The 25,455-nt window shown below is 41.5% G+C and overlaps 1 protein-coding gene across 1 annotated transcript in view; it reads right to left on the bottom strand.

Annotated features, from left to right (window-relative positions):
* Positions 1-25,455, bottom strand: part of vex (somatomedin B and thrombospondin type 1 domain containing protein vexed) — an 81,522-nt gene that overhangs the window by 15,880 nt on the left and 40,187 nt on the right. The window contains exon 3 of the mRNA XM_017146888.3: positions 3,342-3,536. Coding sequence (XP_017002377.2) covers positions 3,342-3,536 — 195 coding nt within the window. The remainder of the gene's footprint in view (positions 1-3,341; positions 3,537-25,455) is intronic.

Here is a 25,455-nt window from a genome sequence, read left to right as displayed (position 1 = left end):
GACCCATTTTTAAGGTATGCGGATGGGAAGTGGAGGTGCTCCTAGGGTAGCAAGGTCAAAAGCCAGGAAACGCTGCATCTTGTTCACTCTTATCATCGCCATAATATCAGCTATATTACTAATATTTATAATAGCATCATTCAACCCTTATATTATATTAAATATATTATATATATTATATAATATATTATATTTAAATTTTTGAAATTATTTTCGGATCGAATCAAATTTTTATGACAGTATAATTTATGCGCGGATCCACTGGGGCGATATAGGAAATTAAAGGAATTTTGGTATTTTAAAAGTAGGCGGACTAATAGTTAATAGTTGTATTTGCTATGTATTGCTCTGAATGCCATATAGCAAATATGTGCTTTATGTGCTTTAAACGACGATTTTAATGCCCTGTAATTGCTGGGGAAACACAAGACGATTTTCCGGCCATATTTGCTCCAGTATCCGTATCTGTTTCTCTTTCGCTAGTCCTGCGGCGAGTGTCTGTGGGCTATTTGCAGTACAAACACAGCCCCACTTCCGCCTTCCGCCCACACACACGAGGGCGGTGGGCGTGGCCTGCGGGGGAGTGGGAAGTGCTAAAAACAATAAACAGCTTAAGCGCATTATGAGCGTTAAACACACATATAGACACCCACGGACGGACACCACACACACACACACGAAGACCAGCAAACGCCTTAATTAACATTTCCTCCCAGAAACCCAGAAAACCAGAGAACCAGGACGACAGGACACCGCAAATGTAAATGTATCTGTGTGCCAGGATATACATAATTGCGGACCAATTATGAAACAGGTTGGAATGCGATAGCAGGGGTTATCTTGTCGGTTCCGATTTGGGGGCTCCGCAGCTACAATTCGCATTAGCCACTTGTTTGCGGGGACTTTGGCTGTATTTTCCATAAATATACCCTGTCGAGTCAATTTTATTTTAATCTATTACAAACATTCCGATTTATAAATCGGAATTTCACGTCCACACTCCCCCTGGAATTAGCCAAAAACAATATCCTCGCATTTTGCCAGCAATGTGATTATGAATTTATTTTTAATAATTTTCATTTCATTTGAAACGGGATATTATCGACAACTAATATCAGCTTCAATGGTCCGCGGCACTCAGTGGGGACTGAAAACTTCCGATTGCACACAACATTTTTATCGAATTCCTTCAATTAATTCCCAATTCGCGTGCGTCCTTTCCTGATTATAATTGTAATTAAATATGTAATTACATATAAGCGATTTTAGCTCTAAAACAACATCGAATTTAATGAACAGCTTAATTTCGGAAATTCGTTAGCTGCAATTTTGCTGAGCGAGTTTTCCCCTTCCCCCAAATGTTTAATTTAACGAATAATAAAGGATAATAATTTTGGCAGTCATTAGTGTTCGTTTTTTTTTTTTTGTGCAAATATATAATGAGATAGATATTATGAAATAAATATATGAGAGAATTAGTTTTTCTAGCTCCAACTCACGTAAATTAAATCCTCACATTGCTTGTTTCTCTCTTTTTCGAAGTCAGAGAAACTCCGAGAGAAAGAAATCGGCAAATAGATATTATTTAATATCAATCAATTACATGGTATGCGTTAAAGTACCAGAAATTTACCATGCGCTTATCGTGATTTTTTTTTGTGTATAATTTCCACCTCTCACGTTTCGCAATTTAAATTTGCTCCCATTATCTTCGAATGGCCGAGTGCAGATTTTGCAGCCAGTGTCTAAAACAATGTTGCCACTCGCTTCAATTAATAATGGCTTTTTTCTCCTGTTTCCTCCGCCAATCCGACGCATTCATCTGTGCTGTTGGCAGCTCCATTCTTCTGGTTCTGCATGCGGTTAAATAATATTTTAATGGCAGCAATCAAAGTTTTAATTAAACGCTTAAAGAGTTGTGCGGTGCACACATGTGCCGAGCACAACAAGAAAAAATGGCAAACCAGAAGGCGAAACTAAATCCAAACAAGAGTGGGTGGTGGGTGGTGGGGGAGTGGGTGAGTAGGCGAGTGGGAGGGCACGTCCAAGGCTAATGGAGCGCAGGCGACCCAAAACATAAACAAAAACTTTCGCAGCGATATTTTAATAGTTTCCCCCGACCCAATCCCCAATCCCCCTTTGTCTGTGTGTTTTTAAGCCGGCGGTGACACTTAGCCAAATATAATATGGCTTTTATGTCAGCCACTTGCAGAAAATTGCTTTGGATCGGGGGGCGGGGTGAAGGGCGGGGGCGAGGGGTGTTGGCTCAATGGCATTTTTTGCCGCCGCCACTTTTTCCACCCACCAACTTTCTACGCCCTTTCTCCTGCAGCTTTCTTTCACGTACTCCGGCTTTCTTGTTTGGAGTTTGGCAGATCCGTTTTTGCCTTGGCTTTTGGCTGTGCGGATGCAAATACACAGGGAGAAATAGTCAATGTAGTTCAAAAGCCCAAAAGGGGTCCAAACAACATTTCAAATATATTTGTTTCTAAAATGGAAAATATATTTAGCTGCTTTTATTTTTAAAATGTTCTTAATTATTAAATGTTTATTTGTAAGAACTTTCTATATATTTTTAAAAAATGAAATTAAATTTTTTGCTTAGACCAATTAGTTCCAATTTTCAACTCCAAGGACCTAAACCCTATAAGAAATTTAAGTGCCTGCAAACAGTGGATTGCTAATATGTTGCTGGTAAAATATGTACTAAATTGAGTTTACAGCGCGGAATTGATATCCATTGTGTTTCCTCCCTGTGTGAATGCAAAAGGCAATTTGAAAGGGTTTCAACTTTCTGCAGACAGCCCCGACCACCCAGAAGACCACCCGAAAAGCCACCCACAAAACCATCGCAAAAACAATGGATGGCAGAGTGGATGGAGTGCATCGGAGGTCTTTGATGCCGCTGTCAGTCTACTTAGTCTGGTTTAGGTGCAAAAGCTTTTTGCCCCGAATCGCTGTTTGCCGTGCAATGTCGTGTCGGGACAAAAGATATCCTGCGACTCCTATCCTTGCAAGGAAGCGGGTCAAGGGTTGTGGGATGATCAAATCAGCGTGTTTATGACGTCTAAGGTTCGCTGGCAGAGGGGCGGGAGCTTTGCTTAATTTCATTTTAGCCAGATTGTTGCCCATGTAAGTCGAAAGTTGCCAACGCAACCATTTAATGCTTTTTTTAGAAACACAAAATGTTGCAGCATAAGTTTTGACAACTGGGGATGTGGAAGTTAATTAAAGCGGGACCCTTGAAATAATACTATTTCATTGGCGATATTATATCATCTATATTATTTGATTTTTCAAGTAGTATTTTTTACCATCATCTATCAGAATATGGAACTCACCGTGCAAAATCTTCTTGTCGTGATGTCCATGGCAGCGGTATCCTTGGCAGCTGCGCTTCTGCTCCAATGTGGGGCAGTGTTTTCCTCCGTTTTGGGCCGCCTGCAGGATCTGGCGGTTCCGCGTCATCATCCCAGTGCCGCAGCCCTTGTCACACTCGCTCCAGGCGCCCCAATCGCCCACCTGGCAGTCCAGCACTGAAATCGAAAGGAAAGAGGTTGATTTGGTAAGTTTGTGGGTTCTTTTTAAAGGATGTGAAACCTGTACTGATAGCTTATACTTAATAACGCTTAAATAATATTTAATTGGTATATCAAAGTCTTAATAGTTTTCTAGTACCAGCAAATAGTTAAGTAGCAGCTGGAACTTAGGGCTTTTAGCTATAAAAAACTTCTACTGTTCGTTTGAAACTCAAATTAATGCATGCACAAAAAAAAACACGCAGGGACCAAATCGATATGCGCATGGTAAATGTCTGGTATTTATACGCATATCGAAAAAGAGAGGAAAAAAGAAATAAACTAGTAAACTAGAGCACCTAAATTCACTATTGGTATTGGAGAAATTCGAAATTCCCCCCATTTCCCCGAAGAATGTAAGGGACCTTTAAACCTAAGCCTACAAAAGACAAGGACGCTGGCAAATTGCATTTGACATGGCCGGCACTAAACGCTCTCGCTGGCCGCGCTCAAGTTTTTTAATTAAAATGCTGCAGCAGGGAAAATTAATTAAAATCCATACGCCTTGATTGCGCTTCTCGCTGCCCAAAGCCCAAAGCCTTGGCTTTGTGCCTCCTGCATTGGCTCCCGGCTGGCTGTTGTTAGTGTTAATCAAACCCCCCAAGTCCCATTCCCATTTCCAGTTTCCGTCCAAGTCCCAATCCCTGACCCCTGACCCCTGACCCACTGAGTCGCCAGCAAGGCGCTAATGAAGCCACAAAAAGCTTTCCACAAACGAATTGAAATTCGCCACGGTTGCTTGCTCAGCTGTTGCATTGGGCGAAAAAATCGCTATGGTAATAATTCAGGCCGGGTCAAGATCCATTTCGAATACTCTTTCGCCCGCACTGCACTGAATTCATAATTAATTGGATTTTAATTTAATTATGCTAGACCTTAAACTACTTAGTATTTAATGGGGAAACAAAACATGTTCCTTTGGCCAACTTTACTTTATTTAGTTTCTTGCAAACTTTTAATAAGCCCAACTATGGTAATTTTAAATTCATTTTCCATTAATTGAATTAATATTTTAGGAAAAACCATTTTAATTAAACTTTTTTTGTAAATTAAAAAACCACTTAACAAAAAACCCTTAACTCTTACAATTCTTAGTTATTTATTTTTGAGATACTGACACGGTTTTTAAAGCTATCTGCTTTATTATCTTTTAATAAGTTATAATAGTTATTATATTTAATAACTTCTAGCAGTTATTATCAATGTTCCTATCCCAACTTTAATCTTCCTTGGTCTTAATGTTAATTCGTACTCTGCCTCAAAACGGCGCAGAATTATCCGTCGTTCCATTTTATTTGCCCGATCCGGCGATCCCGCGGCATCGACTGTCATACCCGGGGGGTAATTTCGCACAGTGCACAAAGGCAATTTATATTTTCATTTTCATTCTCACATCGACTCCCGGCTGTCGTTGGCGCCCCATGCCATTGGCTTTTTATTGTGGCCGCGCGAAATTAGGAAAAAGAAAGTCGGGGAAAAGGACGAAGGCGCCGTTCGCGCGAACAAAGCGCCTGGATAATAGAACTAAGTGCAGGAGCTGCCGCTGCTGGCTGGGGGTGGAATAAAACTAAAGTAGTTAAAATTATGATTGCATTGGCTCCGGAGCAACGGCTCCTTCGCACCTCCCCGTCATTCCCCGATCCCCGATCCCCCATCCCCGTTGGCCGGGCGTTTAGCATATTGTGTGCGGGGCCCATGAATGCGAATGCGAGCGAAGTTTTGCCAAGGAAAAAGGAGTTTGGACCACGCTGTTAGTGCAGCCAGGTTAGCTTCACCTTTTATCGGGGAAAAATCAGGTTCCTTAATCGATATCTCGGTCTATTTCGAATCAAGAGATATTGCTTCTTACTTTCTTCTTTGGAGTCAGAGAATTATATTGTTCAATATCAATTTTACCAGTATTGCATGGTAAAATCGTTATTCAGCTAATTGAGGTGAGAGATATTATGCGCTCATAACTTTTAAATCAGTGGTTCGATTTAAAAATTTAGTTCTACATATCGGTAGGTATAACTAAACCAAACCTTATTGCATTTACACTTTTACAAAATCGCGACTTATTTTACCACCGCCAAAGGCAAAGTCAGTGCAACACTGATTCAGCGCGACTCTGGGGCTTGTTGTGGCACTAAATGGCATTATGCTGCTTAGCAATCATGCCACTTGATTGTTGTGGTGCTGCGACAAGGAGCTGAAAATTAGATGGCCAGCAGGAGGAGCCGTTGCAGCAGGAGCAGGTCCATTGCTTTCAGCCGTCGGGATGCAGCCGCCAGTTCAGCACTTAATACCTTCGTCCTGTTCGTCCTGTTGGTCCTGTTCGTCCTGCCACTTGGCTGCCAGTTTGGCCGGGAAAATTTGTCTGCTTCGCTGACCGGGCTGAAAATGATAATGAATATGGCCATGACAGTGGGAACGGAAATGGAAATGGCACTGAGAATGGGAATGAGTGTGAGAATGATGATGGAAGCCGCTGCTCTTGATGGTTGATGGCGTTAATAGACGCGCACTTTGATTTCATTCTCTGCCAGCGGTCATTTTAGCCAACTCTTCTAGGGGAAAGTTCAGGGATTTGCATACGAGTTCCCTAAACATTGAACCAACTAAATTATGTTAGCATGCTAAGTCCGTAAAATAAATAGAAATAGTTTTTGGAAGTTTCTTTTTGTTTACCGGTCAGTAAATAACGTTAATTATATTATCAGCAATGATTATTTGAATAAATTAAATACATTATTAATATTAGATAAAAAATTTAATTAATTTGCAAGCGCCTTTTCATGTTTTAATTTTATATTTGTTGCTAGTAAGTTGGACTAATCAAAATACTGGTTTCTGTGTCTCTCCCTAAACATGAGTTTGCGTCAAGAATTTTATGACTTTATCAAAGAACCAATTATAAAGGTCAATATCTATGCTTCTGGTAAAGCGAACTAGCGAATTTAAGCCAGGACTCTGCGGCAATGACACAAATATTCGAGAATCGCAGCAGCTGCATTCGACTTGGGCACTTGTCATTGCGATGTCGCTGATGCCATTACCGCTGAATGTTGAATGTTGAATGCCGACTGCTGATGTTGCAGCTGATGTTGCTGCCGTGCTGCACTTCCTTGGGGCTCATATGCACAACATAACTCACTGTCCAAGTGCGAGTGGGATTGGGGGGATTCTGGGGATGAGGTACTGGGACCTGGAGTCCAAATGACCAGCACCCCCGGAGGGGCGCAACACCACTCTCGGCGGCCGAGGGGCAAACAACAAACGGTTAGCGACGCGACGACGGCAACTGGAAAATGTTTGGACCACGAAATGGGGCAGCAAGCTGACCGAAACAGCACAACATCGGGCCAGGGTTATTTGTGGTCAGCGAAGTAAAACAAATGGGCGTCAAATGCTGCTGCCGTTGTTCCCAATGCACTCGGAGAAAACTTCACAAAAATGCATTTTAAATGATGGTTTAAGCCAAAAAAAGAACTTATAAATTAAAGTAAAAATTGACAATCATTTAGTGCCTTTTTAAGAATTTTTAAAAATAACTTTAGCTTAAATTTAAGGCCAAACAAATTATAAACATTTTATTCACTTAGCGATAAAACATTTTAATAAATTAATAGAGATACTTAACCTATCTTATAAACATATCTAAAATCCTTTAAAAATTGTGGGAAATGGAAAAAATATTGAGGCTTTAAATCCAATCTTGATCTGTAACTTCTTGGCTCTATTTTCTTTTCTAACTCATTTGAAGTCATTTTAGTGCCGGAATCGTTTTTAAGTGTGATGCTGCTGGAGCTCTTTGTTCCGGTTTTTGGCACTACCGGCCATTGTGCTCGACTATTTGAGACTGTGTGTGTGTGTTTGTGGGCCCGGTCAAGTAAAGTCAAACAATTGCTTTTGACAAACTCAAGAGCCGCAGATAAGCAAAGAATGAACAGTGAAATGCGGCAACAGCTGGAACTTTGCTTTGCCTCGCCAGCCAGACTCTAATTACGTAACAAAGCGCCAGTTGTTCTTGGCCCTTCGCACTTGACAGGGAACTGGAATAGAGCTCCTGGCCCTATGCCCCCATAATCGGCTTCCGCTGCATTATCGTTATTGCCCAGAATTCTGCATAAGTCGGGGCAATTCGCACGACATTGCCTGACAGCTAATCCCGGAGAACAAAGCAGCAGAGGCAGTAACAGTTACTGGCTAAAGTTTCTGGCCGAAAGACAGGCAGTTTGCAGTCTCCGGCAAAAGTTTGCCACGAGCATATTTCAATAACCGATATTGCCCCCAGAACCACATGGGGATTGGACCTGGGAAGGAAGGGATAGCGATGGGAAGGGTTCAAGTTTTTGATTACCTGTTGTATTAATATTATATTTACATAGGTTTGTTTATTTTATATTTTAAGTTTCAATTAAGTTCCCGTTAAGTTTCGGTTAAGTTTCTAATGATAAACTAAATTCCGGAATATTATTTAAGTACTAAGTACTTATTTAAGAATATACCTTTGTTTTAACAACTTAACTTTTTTGGTTACAAAGCCTTTTAAAATCCAATGACCAAGTATTCTATTGTGTGTCTTTGCCATCACTGATGCAGCCGCAAGAACATCGAGTGTTGTCATAACAATAACCGAAACTTGCTCCAAACACTTTGGCTTTGCGAAGTTTATCGGCAGCAAGTTGAGCAGCCAGTCCCCAGTCCCCAGTCACAAGTCCTTAACCACCTCCTTATCATCCAGAATTCTGTGCCAGGTGCCCCGTTGCCAATTTTCAGTGGAACCAATATTATTTAGCCAAATATTTGCCACCGCCCAAGGGCCATTGCTATTCTTCATCGGCCGTCCAATTGTTTTTTAATTGTAGTGCCATAAATTCACGCAGCTAAATTCAATTACGAATTACAATTGCTGGGCTGCCTGGCGATTTGGCATTCAAGATTACAATTATACGCACCCATGCACACATTTTGCCAATTTTCCCAATTTTCCCAGGCCGTTACACACACACACACGAGGTTCGTCCCCATGTCCCCAGGTCCGAAAAATATTGTAATTAATATACATATATGCGACGGAGCTGGGCAGCTGCCAATATGCCGAAAATTGGCCTCGTGTGCCGGCCATTCACGCAACAAATGGTAATATATTTGGCGATATATGTGAATGCTTTTTGGGCAGTTGGCCATCGTCGTATTTCATTTGTTTATGTGCAGCACTGTTTTTAACAATGTGGCAAATATTGGCGTGCCACCTCAATGAATTGCCACTCTGCCTCTGCCAGCTAAGCAATTGGCATGGGCCCAAAAAACCGGGGCAATTTCAGAACAGGAAAATCGACTGCCCTTTCATTACACTGGTTTACAAAATAAAATACCAAAAACTGGCTTACAGGCGGGTTATTACTGCTAAATATGGGTTATACACGGTAAATTAAGTTTTTGCCTAGCTCTTTATTAAAAGATATTAATTATGCTCTGACAGGCAGTGACTGCTTATTTCATTATTTGCGCATAACTTTTTAGTGAAAATTCCGATTTTAAAATTTTTTTCTACATTTCAATAGGAGTTTACACCTGTTTTCATCTTTATTTAGTAAGGAATTCTTTCTCTACTCTACTCTTCTCTAATAAAAAGGTACGACAATTTCCAAGAGTTTATATATTCATTTGCTAAACAAAAGCAGCTAGGCAAAGTCTGGCCAAAATTGACAAATGCAATTATGTGTGTCACATTTGAAGGCCCAGCTTTTTTCCTTCCGTGATGGGGGACAGGTAAAACCCACCTGAGCGATTGTGTGTGCGAGTAACCGACAATGCCTAAAATGCGGCTCTGTGGCGGGGAGAAATGCGAAATTAAATTTGCGGAAATTGCAGCCGCATTCTTCTTGCACTTAATATTTATGGCATAGCTGCACTTAATTAAATCCCTGACAAGCAACTAAAATAAAACTCTTTGATATGCTGCCAGCTCAGAACGAACCCCCCTTAACCCACTCTTTGCGGAACTTTGTTTTCTGGACACTCCATGTGCTAAAGTATATTACTTTGGCTTGGCTTCTGGCACGACAAAGTTATAATATCCCTTTGCAGCCAGAGTTGCAGGGCGTCGGGTGTTGGGTGTTGGGTGGCTGCGGTGTGCTAAAAGCGGCTCAAACACAAAAAGCCAGCATGTAAGTGGGGTGAAAAAACAGTTGCAAGCCGCCGACAACACGGCGGATACGTAACGGCTGCTAGCAGGTCCAATTGCGAGTGCGTGCGACTCGCTGGACGGATGGGTTGGGGGTTGGGGGTTTGGAAATGTCGGGGCCTTCTAGAGGGTAGTGTGCCAACACTTAATGCAAATTACAATTTGCTAGCCGCAGCTGCGGGGGCCGCGAGCGGTCGACCTGGCAGGCAGTCCAATTACCCAGACGACCTCGACACAACCTTCTCCCAACAAAAATCACCAAGAACACGGAGCGAACGGAAAAAAAACAAACATTATAAATGAACTTCTATGAGTTGCTAAAAGAATGTAGGGCCAAAAATTAAAGTTAAGCAAGAGAGATCGCTATAGTCGGGTGCCCCGACTATTAGATAAGAGATATACAACTTTGATCGGGAATTGTAATTTTTTCTTTTGGTTTTTTGGTGTAACTTGGCCAAAAATGGTCCTATACCAAAAATACATACTGTTTTGAACAGATAACAAAATTATCAATTAATCCATAACACTTTCCGTATGATTTTGGAAAACTAAACAACAAACACTGAAAACAAACAAGTATTACATTTAAGGCTTAATTAAAATTCATAAGTAATTGTGTAATTACAAAAAAATCATCAACATTTTGTTTAGTGTAATTTGATTAAACTGTTGCTTTCATTTTCATAGGCAAGGTAATAGGCTTAAATTTTCTTTTAGAAAATAAATGTCATTATTATAAAAAAAAACGATTTTAGGCTAATTAAAAACCTGCAAACCTGTTTGGCATAAAAAACTGTCAACTGAAATAACTAAATATATTTTATTTGTGTGCTCATGTTGGCTAATCGAAATTCTGCGCTTAATATTTGCTAAACCGAAAGCGCTTAGTTGAACAAAATCACTTGGCTCATTATTTGCTATAATTGAACATGCACCATTAATTAACGAATGACAAACAAATATACATTTTTTAAATTCTCTAGTTTATTTCTTGCTTTTAAAGCATTGAAAGCACTTGCTTTTGGGTGGATTGTTTTGTTCCTTGGTGCAGGGCAATTCCTGGGTAGAAAGTGGAAAACAAGTGTGGTCCGGAGATTGCAGGTGGGTGGCCGTTGCCATTGAGTTTGCCCAACTTCTGAGTCCAAGGCCAGTGGTCGGGAGGGCCCCCAAAGTAGGCAAACGCATTTGCACAATAATGAAACCCGAACAAACATGTGCCAAACATCGATATTCGGCAGTCGAGGGTCGAGAGTCGACATTCGCCAGTGGGCGGAACGAACGAACAGAATCTTTGGATTAGGTCAGCAATTACAATTTGGCTAATAGACTTGTTGGCCATGCACAAAGGCACTTCTCGGGCGAAAAGCCGAAAAACTTTCACTTTGTGTGTCGAGGGCGAGTGTGCAACTAATTTGGCCAACTATTGCCGCAACACGGGCCAACTACTTGGGGTTCGGGCTCAGGGCTCTGGGTTTTGGCCCTCAATGAGCTCAGTCCGGCTCAGACTGGCTCAGAATCCGCCCAGGTGCCCCATTTGCCGCACAAATTGTTGGCACTCCTCCGTCCACCGAAAACTGGGATACGTATTCTGACTCGGTACACCAAAAAAAAAATTGATATAAATCTAGGATCGATTTTGAGTTGATATGCGGGCATCTCAGTTCGATATGCTCGAAATTCAATTGTGTCTTTTTCCCTTTCTTGAACTTCTCGCTTTACTTACTCCTCTCTTTTTCATAATCAAAGAATCTCCAAGAGAGAGAGACTTCCGTAAAAACTATATGCGCATACAATACCAGAAATTTACCATGCGCATATCGATTTGACCGCGAAGTGTTTTTTTTGTGTGTATGGGTATCGGGACTCGAGACTCGAGTGTGTGGCGTGTCGAAGTTTGCAGTTGAATGCATTGCAATGAGTTTCGGCATCAAAGACTAAATCAAGTCCAGTCCAGCAAGGCCACAACAGAACAGAGCAGACCCCCAGTCGTGACCAAACCAAACCGAAATCGAAATCGATACCAAGCATGAAAAATTCAAAATCGGTTTTTGCTCGCCCCGAATGTTAACCAAGCCAAAAACCCAAAGGTGTCCGAGTCGCATGACTCTTCACACCCCTTAACCCCTTAACTTGTTAACCCGTTAACCCAACGGACCAACGCGCTTCAATAAATGCGAATAGCCCGTTGGTGCGGCAAGAGTTGGTTCTCCTTTTTTCGACGCCACCGGTTTGCAATCCATTAACAGGCCAAAATTTGATCAACTCGCGAGAATCCGATATTCCATATTCATCGGAATTGAATCACCAATTAAATGGGGAAGGCAACATCTGAACTTACAGTTTACATGAGTTGAGTTGAAAACTTGTAATATTAAATATACATACCTATAATTTGTGCTACTGCTATAAGATTTAATAAGTAAACCCGATATGATCGAAACAGCATAAGGACCTTGGTATAATAATGTCGCTGCTCTTCTTGTGAAAATCGAATGTAAAACTGCTTCACCTCCGGCTGTCAGCTCCTGTTTCGGTTTCAGAACCACCTACTACTCCACTTCCACCTCCATCACCATCTCCTTCATCTCCATCTCCATTCCAACCGACGAGTGCAGCTTAATGTATTGAACCCGAGTGGGAGCTGCTACAAAAATGTTCAATTTGTTGCAGACAATTGACTTTTATGTTCCCAGGATGCTGGCTTCTGGATGGTGGATGGCAGATTCTGGACCCTGGATGCGGATGTGGGTGCGGATGTGGCACTGCCTCCTTGGCAGTGGCTCTTCCCCCTGGCTGGTCATCAAATTGAGCAGTAAAATCGACAAAAGCCGAAAGGGTTGTGCAAATTATTATTGCTATTATTACGACTATTACAAGTTGGTTCAGCTCGAGCTACACACTAAGAAAAACACGCCGGGATCAAATCGATATGCGCATGGTAAATTTTTGCTATTTACTAGAATTGTTCCTTTTATTTTTCTCAGTGCCGAAAGGGCCTGCAAGGAATATATTCCGGGGGTGTAAATCATTTTGGGTCAGGATTACCAGCACTCACTGAGCTCGCATAAATTTCATTGGACCTTTAGGTGTTCAAGAAGCCTCCGGAATCCAGAATCCCAAATCCAAAATCCAGTTTTGCTGCTGCGGGCATAAATAGGTTATTAATATAAACACTTTCGCTGCGAAAAAGCCGGAATCGCAACCAGTATGCAAAGCAGCCGGAAAGTGTGCAAATAAGCGGAGCTCTCTGATTGCCATCGTCCGCTTTATGCAGCCACATGCGTTGGGCGGTCGAAATTCGATTCGGTATCCGGAATACCCAGATACATAGCCCCCCCCCCCAACGAAAGAGACAATTTTTGTCCCCAGCCCCTTCGCTTTTTTGGGGCCCAGTTTATTTGCCTCGCTGCGGTTACGGCAAATTGATTTTTATGCGCTCAATTTATGTATTTCCCCAGCATATTCCTCAGCGAGCACGCTCCATATTCAAAACTGTCCACAGCAGCAGCACACTTTTGTGGGACACTGTAGCAGCAACAGTGGCAGTCAAAAGTAATCGACTGGCCAAATCGACTGGCAGAAGTACAAGGGCCTTGGACGCGTCCAATCAATTGACTGTAAAATGTTTCAAAATTACTGGATGTGGATGGGGTTGCAAGTACAGATGTTCGGGGAGAAAATCACTTTATAATTATTTCCTCACCGATTCAGATGGGTGAGTTTAACTAATGACAACGGGGGCTTTCCACCACTTGATTGCTCAGTTTTGCAGGGTCTTAAAGTGCCTTCTTCTGTCCGATTGCCTATTTATTTCGGGGCAAACTTATATCCCTGCCTCTAAGCGGCTATAAACATACTGTACTTTCGGCCAGCCCCTGAATTGTTAATGGAGGGTCAGGCCCCAGTCAATAACCACTGTGCCACCGAGCCACTGAGTTTGGTTTTTCTGCGCTGACAGGCGGTGCAAGACAAACGATTTGCATAGAAATAACCCCGAAAAGGGGCATTCTGCACTCGACAAAATTTGTGGCCATTTTCTTTGAATATTTTGTAGCAAAAATCATAATATTAAGAAAGTCTTGAAGATCTATTACTCTTACGATACCTAAATTTAGGGTTGGTACAAAATTCGAGAGCACTATCAATAGTATCGAAAGTAAATAATTTAATTTTATTTGCAATTTTTGGTATCTTTTAAGAAATAAAATACTTTAAAGTAAATTTTGATTTACTTTAATTTCAGTAATATTTAAATATTTTTCCGAATAAATTTTATGATACAAGCATCAATCTTTAATTCACTTTTCTTATAATTTTCCTTAATTCTTGTATTTAATAGTGACCTCTATGGATAACCAAAACATTTGGTGTTTTTACCACCCCACCTAAATTAGTAATATCAAATCACGCATTCTTAAGTATGAATTCCTTAAGAACTAATCGTGTAAGTTTGCCGTGTAGGCTTCTGTTGGAGGTGTGTGTTTGCTGGGCCGCAGGCCAAGTGTTCCCCAATAATTTTGCGATGGCCAGAAGCCGACGCGCCCCCTAAAAAACCCACAGTTATGAAACATTTATGCCAGGACCGGCCTATTTGGGGGATGGGGATGGGGATGGGGATGCGGCTACCCTTCCGCCCACCCAACGGCACCCCTCGCCATTGTCCTAATAAAAAGCACAACAAATTGTCGACGGTCGACGGGCATAAACAAAAAACAAAAAGATGGCAGAAAAGCAGAAGAGCGGCAAAAAAGGCGGTGAAGGACCGAAGGAGGAAAGGATCCACTCTCAGTCGCTGGAAATTGTTGCTCTTTGTGTGCGATGGACACTAACAAGCCGCAGAAGGCAGAAGGACCGAAGGGTGGGGGCTGTAGCCTGAAAGGCTGGGTTTTGCATGTCAGTTGAATCATTTTTCTGCTAATGAAGAGCCCAACATGTGCCCGGTCCCCATCCCCATTCTGATCTCCTGCAACTGCCACTTGCCATCCAGCCAGCCCTCCATCGCATTATAAAAGGAGAAAAAATGTTTGTACAATTGCCAATTGACAGTGGAGAGTGCGGAGTGAGGGGCTGCTGGCACGGAACTTTGACATATTTGCCAAAAGGACGGTCGCATATGAAAGGGCACTGTGTAAGAAACCAAGGAGCCTGTAAAATTTAAAAATATATATTTGAAATTGGTTTACAAATAACTGGTATTTAATTTACCATATTTACTTATAATAAAATACGTTGGTTAATAATATTAATATAATTACCCATATTGTAAAGTTTCTTAGGTAATATTTTCAATATTATCTTCGTAATTTAAGAAAGCCTATTTATATTTATTTCAATTCCCTATTCCCCTATTAATTCTTTTGCCAGTGTACTTGGGTTGGTTTTCCATGGAGCTTTTCGCCACTTCACTATCCTTTTTCCGGCAGTTTTGATTATGAATTTTGGTTGCTTGTTAGTTGGGAAATTGTTGAGCAATTTAAATTTGCTAAGCTGAAAGGTGCATGTGGGATGTGGGATGTGTGATGTAGGGTGGCATGTTGGGTGGCCTGGCCATTGATGACTTAACCAGGTGACCGACAAAGCCAACACAAGAAAGGGGAAAGGCGAACGGGTTACAGGGGACGGCGGCGTTGACTTTATTGATTTTTATGGCTCACTGGACTTTCGCCCACTCATGTACAACCGCCCACTGCGCCCCCGCAGGACATTTTCCCGTGGGTTTCCTTGTGGAGTCAACCCTTTTGCTAAACATTTCATTTTATGCCAACGCTGGCCGCCATTTTATGTCGGCCGGCTGGCAAAATGTCATGCTATTTCTGACCCAACATGCCACATTTTTATTTATGCATGCTCCAGCACCCAGGCCACAGAAATCCAGAAGCAGGAAACAGAAACAGGAACCCTGAAACTGCGGAGCCACCACCATTTGTGTGGCCACAACTGTACCCCTTGTGGGCAGGGGCTATCGCTATCGACTCGCAGCGACGGGCGATAAATATCGACAGCGACCGAGCGTTACACCCGGGGTTAATGTATCGCAATAATCGAGCCATCAATCAGGAGCACCAGCACTTGCTGGGTACTCGACTGGTCGACTCCCGCGCTAAGCGCTCCGAAAGGTCAAATCCTTTGGCTTTGGGTCCGCTGTGATTTATTAAACTTTTCAACACTTTTACGTGTATTACCGAACTGGCGGGCATAGAAAGTGCAGTGGGTTGAATGGCTGAATGGACGAGGCGAAGGGCGAAGGGAAAGTGTGTGTGTGGTTTAGCCAGGACTTGGCTGCAACTCATTCATATTCATTTGCTGTAAACATTTTTCTCGCTTCTCGCACTCACTTGGGGGCAGTTGACAGGAAAACACTTCTTTTGGCCCCGCACTGAGGGAAATGAAGTAAGCTAATTTCGTTTTTGAACTCTTATAAGGACTTTTTCAAATATTAAAAATTTACAAGAACCAAATTCGAACTTTGTTTTATTTTTAGTGCATGCCATAAATATCCAGGGGTTTAATAAGCCAGAAATTGAGATTGAGTGGAGCCGAAAAATCACAATTTGCTGTTATTTCAACTTGGTAACGGCTGCTCCTTCGGCCAACTATTCCATCCCCCCATTCACAACCCCCCCGTTGTACTGGCATTTTCGGTCATTACAATCGTAAATTATTTTATTTGCTGCTAATTGCAGTTCACAAAATGCCAACTGACCATCGGAGGAGGGTGACGGTGAAGGGAATGCCGCACAGCCGCTGCGGCTTTTATTGCAGCTCATAAAGCAATTAATCCGAAAGAGAGAAGCCCTCATCGCACCACGAAACACCGCCGGAAAACAGAGGCCAACGGGCAATGGGCAACGGTCAAAAGCCAAAGCCAATGGCAAAGCCAAAGCCCTGCTAACTAACCGGGCCAACGCCCGTTGCCACTCGCTAATAGTTGGCGCTGGCCATTTCCAGGGGATTAGCGGCCATGTCGAACCACCGAAAAGTCCACACAGCACCACCCTGAACACCCTGAACACCCTGAACACCCTAAACACCGGATCCCCGGAACCCCCGAACCACCCCGAAAAGCTCGGGGTGCGTGGGTGGATAATTGTCAGCACTTGCCATTGACCAATAACGAGGAATCCAATTGAAAGCGTTTGAGCCGGACAGCTGCAACCGGATCGTTGAGCTAACCACATGTCCACAAATAGTATCGTTTTGGATGTGTACTGGAAAAAATCACACAACTGGAACCTAAATGATGTCGTTAGAATGTCGAGAAGAAGTTTCTATCCAATCACAACACAGAATCACAATATTTTTAATATTTAATTAAATAGTTCGAAAATATTCATATCATATGTGACACATTTTTTTTGTATGTCCAAATACTCTTATGAGAAAACATTTTAAACGTTAAAACACTATATCAAAAAATTATTTTAATGGATCTTTAAGCTAAAACTCAAGATATGAGCTAATAACATTCTTAAAATTTATTGCATTATCCTTTAATCCTAGAATCAGTTCCGCTTAAAAACATTTCAGTTTCAGATCCCAGTTGATATGTAATGGTTAGCCACAGATTGATTGAATTCACCTTCGGTCATCTCTTTTTAATTGCTATCTCTGTTATTGTAACGCTATGCGAATTTTAATATCGCTAATTGAGAAATTTCCACAAAAAATGGTGAATGGCTTTTTTTGCTGGATTTAAGCGAGCTTAAGCATACGCAAAACCAAGGGGATTTTCTTTGGCGTTTTTGCCACCGCTTGTAATGACTGCAAACATTTCAATTTCAATTCAAGTTTTAATTGCTTGTAAAATTGCGTTTTTGCTGCTCTTTTTTTTCCTGCCCCCAGCTATTGCTTTTAGATATTTTGTCTTTTTCCGCATTTCTGTTTTATTTTTTTTTTTTGCTCTACTTTGTTTTGTTTTGTTTTCGCTGCTGGCTGACCAACAAACAAATACAAACCTTTGGCCCAAATGAAACCAATTTCCGGAATGTCCATGTGCATATGTATTTGTGCCGTGTCACTGTAGCTGTATGTGTGTTTGTCTAGCTCCGTGTGTTGGTGCTCGTGTGTTTGTGTAGCGTGTTTGTTGGTGGCATTCAAATGGTCGCTTTACATTATGCAAGCAAATTTGTTCAAAATTAGTTGGAATTGCTTTTCCACCAACGACTCGTTGTTGTTGGCCCAAAGAGAGGGTCTGGGGACGCCGGATTAGGTCTAGTGTTGATGAGCAATCAGTGTTCTGGATCAATGCCAGTCGGGCTTTTTCGGAGCCCTGCTTCATATGGCAGTTTGATTTTGAACCTGGGATAGAAACAATGAATCAGCTCCAATTTAAAGTGACTTCTGCTGAAATATATTAAACCTTCATAAAAAATACTCCTCATAAATCCTTTTTCAGTGCACTATTTGGATAAAAAGTAGTTGATCTCTTATTATATTATTATTATTATTATTAAAGTGTTCGAATATAATGTAAAATTTACAGACGAACTTAAACTTAGCTATAGCTACGGGGCCTTGAGCTATTATATCTTATATATTTTTGATAATTTAATGAAAATTTAATCGAAATGTTTTGAAATTTTATTTTTATAACCTAAGAATTGTTTTTTTTATGTATAGAATTTAGCTCGGTTTGATGTTTAGCTAAACGATTGTGCTGCATTTCAATATTTTGTAAGAGCCCATAAAAACCATTGTTATTTCAAAAAGATATCGAAATTTGTGATATATTTTTTGTGCGTGCTTAAATCACCTACAGATGCCTATTCGCCCCGGAGTTTTGTTATCAATTGTGCAAGGGACACGTTGTTTATGGCGTTTACATTGCTGGTATCACTCACACATTGCGGCCAACGCACACCATCGCATTGCCACACACATACATATACAGAGAGACATTTAGGAGTGTTTACATTCTCACTTTGACATTTGATTTCGCTTATCGGGACGCATGTTGGCCCACCATGAGGACCATAAAAAATGTCGCCCATGGAATACGAAAAGCGGAGAGTGTAAACAAAGCCAAGGAAGGACCAAGGACGAGAAAGGAGGGGAAGAAGGGAAGGGCAGAAAGGTCCTGAAACGCTAAAAAGAAGCATCAACAAGCGACCGATTTGTTGTTGTCAAGTCTGTTTGGTCCTTCGAGCCGAATATTTCAGCACACGTCGTTACCTCTTCCGTGCATCCTTATTTCCCTGTTCGTCCCTTCGGTTGGTTTTTTTTTTTTGGAATCCTTCTTCTGTTTTATTTTTTGGGCTTAAACATGCTTCAATAGCTTTTAGCATTAAATTTAGACTTTTATGTGTTTATTTGCTTTGCACGTTTCATTTTGCCGGCACTTTGTCTTTGCATTGCTTTTGACCTCCTTCTGCCTCGTCCTTCCACTCTTCGCTGTCCATTCCGTCCATGTCCCTTTTTTCCGGCCACAATTCAGCCCGACTTCGCATGTGTCCGTGTAAGTTTTATTTAATACGACAAATGGCCTGTAACTGGGATTTAAATAAATGTAGCCAACATCCAAGTCATGTCCCCGCAAGCAAATACAAGTATATATGTACAAGCATCCCTATGTATATGTATGCACTTGATTACACTTGATATACTTAGTGTGACAGGCATATCTGCCATCGATCGGTGGAACGGCCTACGGAGCGAATAAAATTTTCATTTTTATGTAGCTGCAGAGCATAAGGAGCAAATTTTCCAGCTGCGATGCCGGAAAAAGGTCCTTCGGGGAAAAGGCAGCGAACGGCTGCCCTGTGACCCGAGACATTGAGCTGCGAAGAAGTGCCTGGAACTGGTGCATATAACGACTCTTATATGGCACTATTATATGGGAAAATTGTGGGGAAAATAAAGAGTCTTAAATAAACTTAATAAATTATATGAGGAATTTCCAATTAATATTGTGCCATAAAGAAATTAAAATACTTTAACAAATTGATAGTGAAACAGAGTGTTAAGTGGGTATTTAATGTGTCCATACAACACTTGGCCCACTTATCGAGCAATCCCAACGCATAATAGTCAGGGGCATTAGTTCCGCTCCACCGAACAGCATCAGACAAACTCAGACAACTCGATGACACCTTCACTAACAAGCTGCATTCAAATGCAAAATACTCGGCCCAACTCTTTCCGACTCTTCGACTCACTAGAGTGCAATCGGAAAACGGCAGACGGGAAATATGAGATATGGGTAGAAGGTAGAACATCGGGGCCTCGGGCGAACCGAAGCTCCGACTTATGTTTAGCTCTAATTGCACTTGCAGCCCGAGGAACTTTCTCGGAGAAAGTGTCCGTTTTCGGCGGCTTCTTTTAATTCATACCAGCATGGAAATTGTAGGGAACTAGGGAAATGTGAAGAAGACACCAAAAATACACTCAGGAGATAAAGATGCAATTCAAATTATTATGCTTTATTATGTAAAAAGAATAGAAAGAAGAAGAAGTACCTATATATTTAAAATATGTAGATAAAAAATATGGAATGGGAATAAATAAATAAATATAAGTAAAATTGGTAAGCATTGTAGGGCAATGAAAAACACTTAGAAATGAAAATAAAAGTGCAATTAAAATTATTTTTATATGCTTCTATGCTTATTTAAGTAAAAATAAAAATGAAATATGTGTCAAGTAATAAACTGTACAAAGCTGTTACTTATTTATTATATTTAAGAGTATTATACATTCAGCAGAAACTTTGTAGTTAGTTTAAAATCAATTTAGAGCTAAAATAACTGCGCTGCATAAAAATAAAGTCGTGAAAAAGTTAAATATAAGTACAGAAAAAAAATATAATTTACTTAAATTTATTTTGCAACTCCTATCATTAATTTGCACACTTTTTTGGCGGTCCCCCTTTCTTTCCCTCAGTGCAGCTAGGCTAAAAGCGTTCGTTTTGGGTCTTAACAAGAAAACTTTTAGCGCGGTTTTTCGGCTTCATTCGTTTTCATTCATTTCGCACTGTCCCCGTCCTTTTCCCTTTTCCCCTCTCCCTTTTTCCGTTTTCCCAGCTTTTCCCTGCTTTTCCACTCGATCTGTGTGGTTTGTTTGTTTGCTGGCCTCTGAAACGAAATGAATTTTATATTGAAATAGTTTTAGACGGCTATTGGCGCTTCCTTTTTTCGGGAGTGGGAAGTGGTACCATTTAGCACATTAAGGCCGCGAAAGGATTCCCTTTTCGCTACGGCAAATTCGAATAGTTTTCTTCGGCATTCTCCCATTTGGATGGGAAGTGGAAGTGGGAAAGGGGCATTTTCGGTTTCGAGTGCCGTGGGTGTTTGCCCCGGGCCACTAAGTCCATTAACGTGCGGTTTTAATTACGTGTCCATTCCGCTTTCGTGTCATATTTCTGCCTCGTGGCACGTATCGCGCTGCTTAAAGAGATTAAAAGCGGGTTTGATTTGCATAAAAATGGCCTGCATGCTTTTAGACAAGGCAAACCGGGCCAAAAGAGGCAAAAAAAAAAGCGGAAAAAGAATACGTGGGATAAAGGCCAGAGACAAAGGACGCAAAAAAGCGTAGGAAACGCCGAAATCTGAATTTGAGTCCGAGTACGAATCCAAAACCGAATCAGCAACAGAGAAACTTTTCGCCCGATAAAAGTTTTGGCCACCCGACATCTGCATCGCAACTTGGCAGCTGTATCTGTGTATCTGTATCTGATACATTCGCATTCCCATTCTGTGTTTTACGTTCTATGCTCTGCATCTGTCATTTCAGCGCGTGCGGATAAGCCGGCCTAATTCTGGGCCAACTCAAACAAATTGAATTGAATGAATTGAGGAAATAAGAAATGAGCAGCCTAGTCCGAGATCTGAGATCTAAAGTCAGCTGTCGCTGAGAAAAGACGCCGGGATCAAATCGATATGCGCATGGTAAATTTTTGAAAAAGAGAGCAAAAAGGAAGACACATTTTAGGCATATTGAATTGGTACCAAATAGTATCAAATTGATCATCGTTTCATATCTTTGGGAATTACTTATATCTTATAATGGGAATACTAAAAGCTGTTGATTAAATGCAGATTAATTGGCTAACGGTTTTCATAGAGCCTTGCAATATATTCGACCTACTGTTGTTGAAAGGATACTGAAGCCGAACATGTTTCGGGTGGCACGAAATAAAAACCGGTGCTCCCGTTTCCGTTTCCGCTTCCTCCGTCGCCTCCGTTTCCGCTTCCGTTTCCGCGTCTGCTTGTGCTTCTGCTTCTGCTAACTCTCATCCTTCATCCCTCATCCCTCACCCCTCACCCCCCATCAGCCATCCCTTTGGCGCCCGCATTTGGCTAGCATTTGGCTCATTATTTATTTTCAACTAATTAGCGGTTTTTTGCCGCTTTCGCCGCTGTCATATTCATTTGCTGCAGCCCTGAGCCAAGTAAGCATTTTCGTTTCGCAGCGGAGACAAAAGCGTTTCGCGGGTTATCAACTGAGCACACACAGACACTGGCGTTTCCGAGTCCCGAGTGAGTCCCCGGTGAGTCATGTTGCTAATTAGTTACGGATATGTGCGACAAGCTCACACGGATACGGATACACGGGGGCAAGGATACGCGGCAGGACGAACTTTGCAGCGCTCTGGGAGCTAGGCGTGACTCAGCCCCCTGAACCAGCTACCTGAATATCAAATAATATTTGCAGCAGCCATAAACTAAACGCAAAACTTTGCTAAAATGACATTGCGCATACGCCGCATTGTCTGTGCCCCCAAAAGGGACTCCTCCTCCTCATATACACGCGTTCCTGGAACCATTCGCTTTCAATTTGCGCCCTGAATTTGTATCACTTTATAATGCGAAATTAAATACTAATCAAATGCGGGATCGTATCCGCAAAATGACAAAAGCACTTTGTCGTCGCTATAGTTGCTTTCGATGCTTTCGATGCTGTCGTCCTTGGTTACCGTTCCCTTGTCAAAATTATGTTTTAATAGGCAGTCTATTACGTTGAAAAGTTTGCCGCACCGCAAGATGAGCTCGGTCAATGCCATCGCCATCGCCATCGACAAAATAGCCATTTGCCAACGCCTTCTCACCGCCCTGCCCCCCGACTTCCTGTTCCATCAGCATCGCCGGAAATGCGAATAAAAAAAACGTCGGAACCTGAAATCGATTTGTGCTGATTGCCGGGGGCGAACGCAAGTGATACATCAAAAATATTTCCAGGAAATGTTTTTGTTCCACTTCCAAGTGGTACTCAATGATTTTGCAAACGGTCAATGAATTAGTGGGTTCAGTGTAGAGTAAGTCTACATAAGTTGTAACTTGGATCTAAATTTAACACCGAGCTTGAATTATATTTAACTAAAAAAAAAATCGGGATCTGGATGTTTAATAAAAATATGAATTTTTTGTTGTGTTTTTTTGCTGTAAGTTGGCCAAAAATGGTCCTACGCCAAAAATACATACTGTTTTGAACAGATGACAAAATTATCAATAAATCCTTAACACTTTCCGTGTGATTTTAGAAAAATAAAATTTTTGACAATTTTTAATTTTCTCATGATTTTTTACGAAAAGTGGCAAAAAAAATAAATTTCCAGATTTAAATGCCAATCGATTGAAAATTTAATAACGAGTTCAGAAAGGTATGACAATCCATATTTGGATCAGTATTTCCATTGTTATGGTCAAAAAACGAATGATTTTTTTTGTAAAAAATTGGAATCTGGATTTTTGGTAAAAATTTGAATTTTTTCTTTTTCCTTTTTTTTGCTGAAACTTGGCCAAAAATGGCCCTACGCCAAAAACACATACTGTTTTGAACAGATAACAAAATAATAAATAGGTCCATAGCACTTTCCGGGGGATCTTAGAAAAATAAAATTTTCGCCAATTTTCAATTTTTTTATAAGGCAGTACATCGTAATTATACCCGTTACTCGTAGAGTAAAAGGGTATATTAGATTCGTGCAAAAGTATGTAACAGGTAGAAGGAAGCGTTTCCGACCCTATAAACTATATATATTCTTGATCAGGATCACTAGCCGAGTCGATATAGCCATGTCCGTCTGTCCGTCTGTCCGTCTGTCCGTCTGTCCGTCTGTCCGTCTGTCTGTCCGTCTGTCTGTCTGTATGAACGCTGAGATCTCGGAAACTATAAAAGCTAGAAGATTGACATTTTGCATGCAGATTCTAGGAGTTCCTACGCAGCGCAAGTTTGTTTCAAAAGGGTGCCACGCCCCCTCTAACGCCCACAATCGCTTATATACGATTTTAAAAATTTCAATATTTTGGAAAAGTAAAAACGCAATTTTATTGTGTTTATCAATACCTATCGAAATGTAGAAGAAATTTTTTAAATCGGACCATTCGTTAAAAAGTTACGGCGGATCAAAGTTTTTCTCCATCTCCTTCGCACTCCCTTTAGCTGAGTAACGGGTATCTGATAGTCGGGGCACCCGACTATAGCGTTCTCTCTTGTTTTTTGCTAAAAAAGTAAAAAAATAAAATGTCCAGCCTTAAATGCCAATCGATTCGGATTTTAATAACGAGTTCAGAAAGGTATGACATTCCAAATTCCATTAGTCCATTATTGTTCTTGTTTCGGCCAAAATAAAGATTTTTTTGCGTGGAAAATCCTGGATTTTTATTAAAATTAAGCTTTTTTTGTGTTTTTTTGCTGTAACTTGGCCAAAAATGTTCCCAGATATCGCTGCTGATAAACAAATGCATTAGCCTTGCATGTTTTTGGCTGCCGCCCCTGGCGTTGCTTAATTTTAATTAAAAGCTTGTGTGGGCCTCGGCCCCCTTCGCGCGCGCCCCTGACTATCCCTCCCCCCCTCGGCCCTTTGTGTGGGTGATGTGGCCATCGTGTCTGGGTTAGACCGCAAATGCAGAAGCTCGAGGTTCGCCGGAGCACGGAAACAAGTTGTAATTGTAGTTGGGAATGAACTCGGATGGATAACCCCTTTTCCGCAGCCCCTGAACGCGTCAATTGGCACTCTGACCTGTGCAAAAAAGGAAGAAATAGACAGAAAGAGAGAGGGGTGTAAAGAGGGCAATGTAATCGCGATTCGTTCGCACTGCCCATTTCCGTTTCCGCCCCGCGCTTATGATATTAAGCTGCAAAGTCGCTGGAAAAGGGAAGGGGAAAGGACGACAGGACGTGAGGCTACAATTCAGCTGGGAAATCAATTCGAAATGCCCGCTCGCCCCGGCACCGCCTTTGTGTGCGTTTTCTATGCCATTAAAAAATTATTTCACTTTATATCTTAATTAAATTTCGCGTCGTTTTGCGGCGCTTCGTGTCTGGGCCCCGAAATTGCCACCAACAAGCAACGGCGCTCGGTGCAAAGTAAAGTAAATTAAATTAATGTTTTGTAATCTGATAAAGCCAGCCGGCAATAACAAAACACGGCCACCGAGGACGACGAGGATGCGCCATTAAATGGCCAACAAATGAAGCCGAGAGTCCGGCGAAAAAACCGGAATAGATAAATAAGCTCGCTGGCCGTTTCGGGGCAAGTTTTTCCCCCATCTGGGCCCTGACGAATGTCCGACATTAGCCAGCATTTGCCGAAAAACTACGGATAAATGTACTATATAAATATCAACAAAGCCGGGGCGATGAACTGGAGCCGAGTCCGGGATCTAATCAATGCCAAATGTGCATGAGGTTGGCTCATTAAAACAGCTCGGAATAGGAATATTAAAAAACCTAAGTGGGCCGCACACACACACAGACCGCACGGAGATT

This window comes from Drosophila takahashii, chromosome X, assembly GCF_030179915.1.
Source record: "Drosophila takahashii strain IR98-3 E-12201 chromosome X, DtakHiC1v2, whole genome shotgun sequence".
NCBI classification, from domain to species: Eukaryota; Metazoa; Arthropoda; class Insecta; order Diptera; family Drosophilidae; genus Drosophila; species Drosophila takahashii.
The sequence above is the reverse complement of the archived record's forward strand: the minus strand, read 5'-3'. Positions and strand labels throughout refer to the sequence as shown.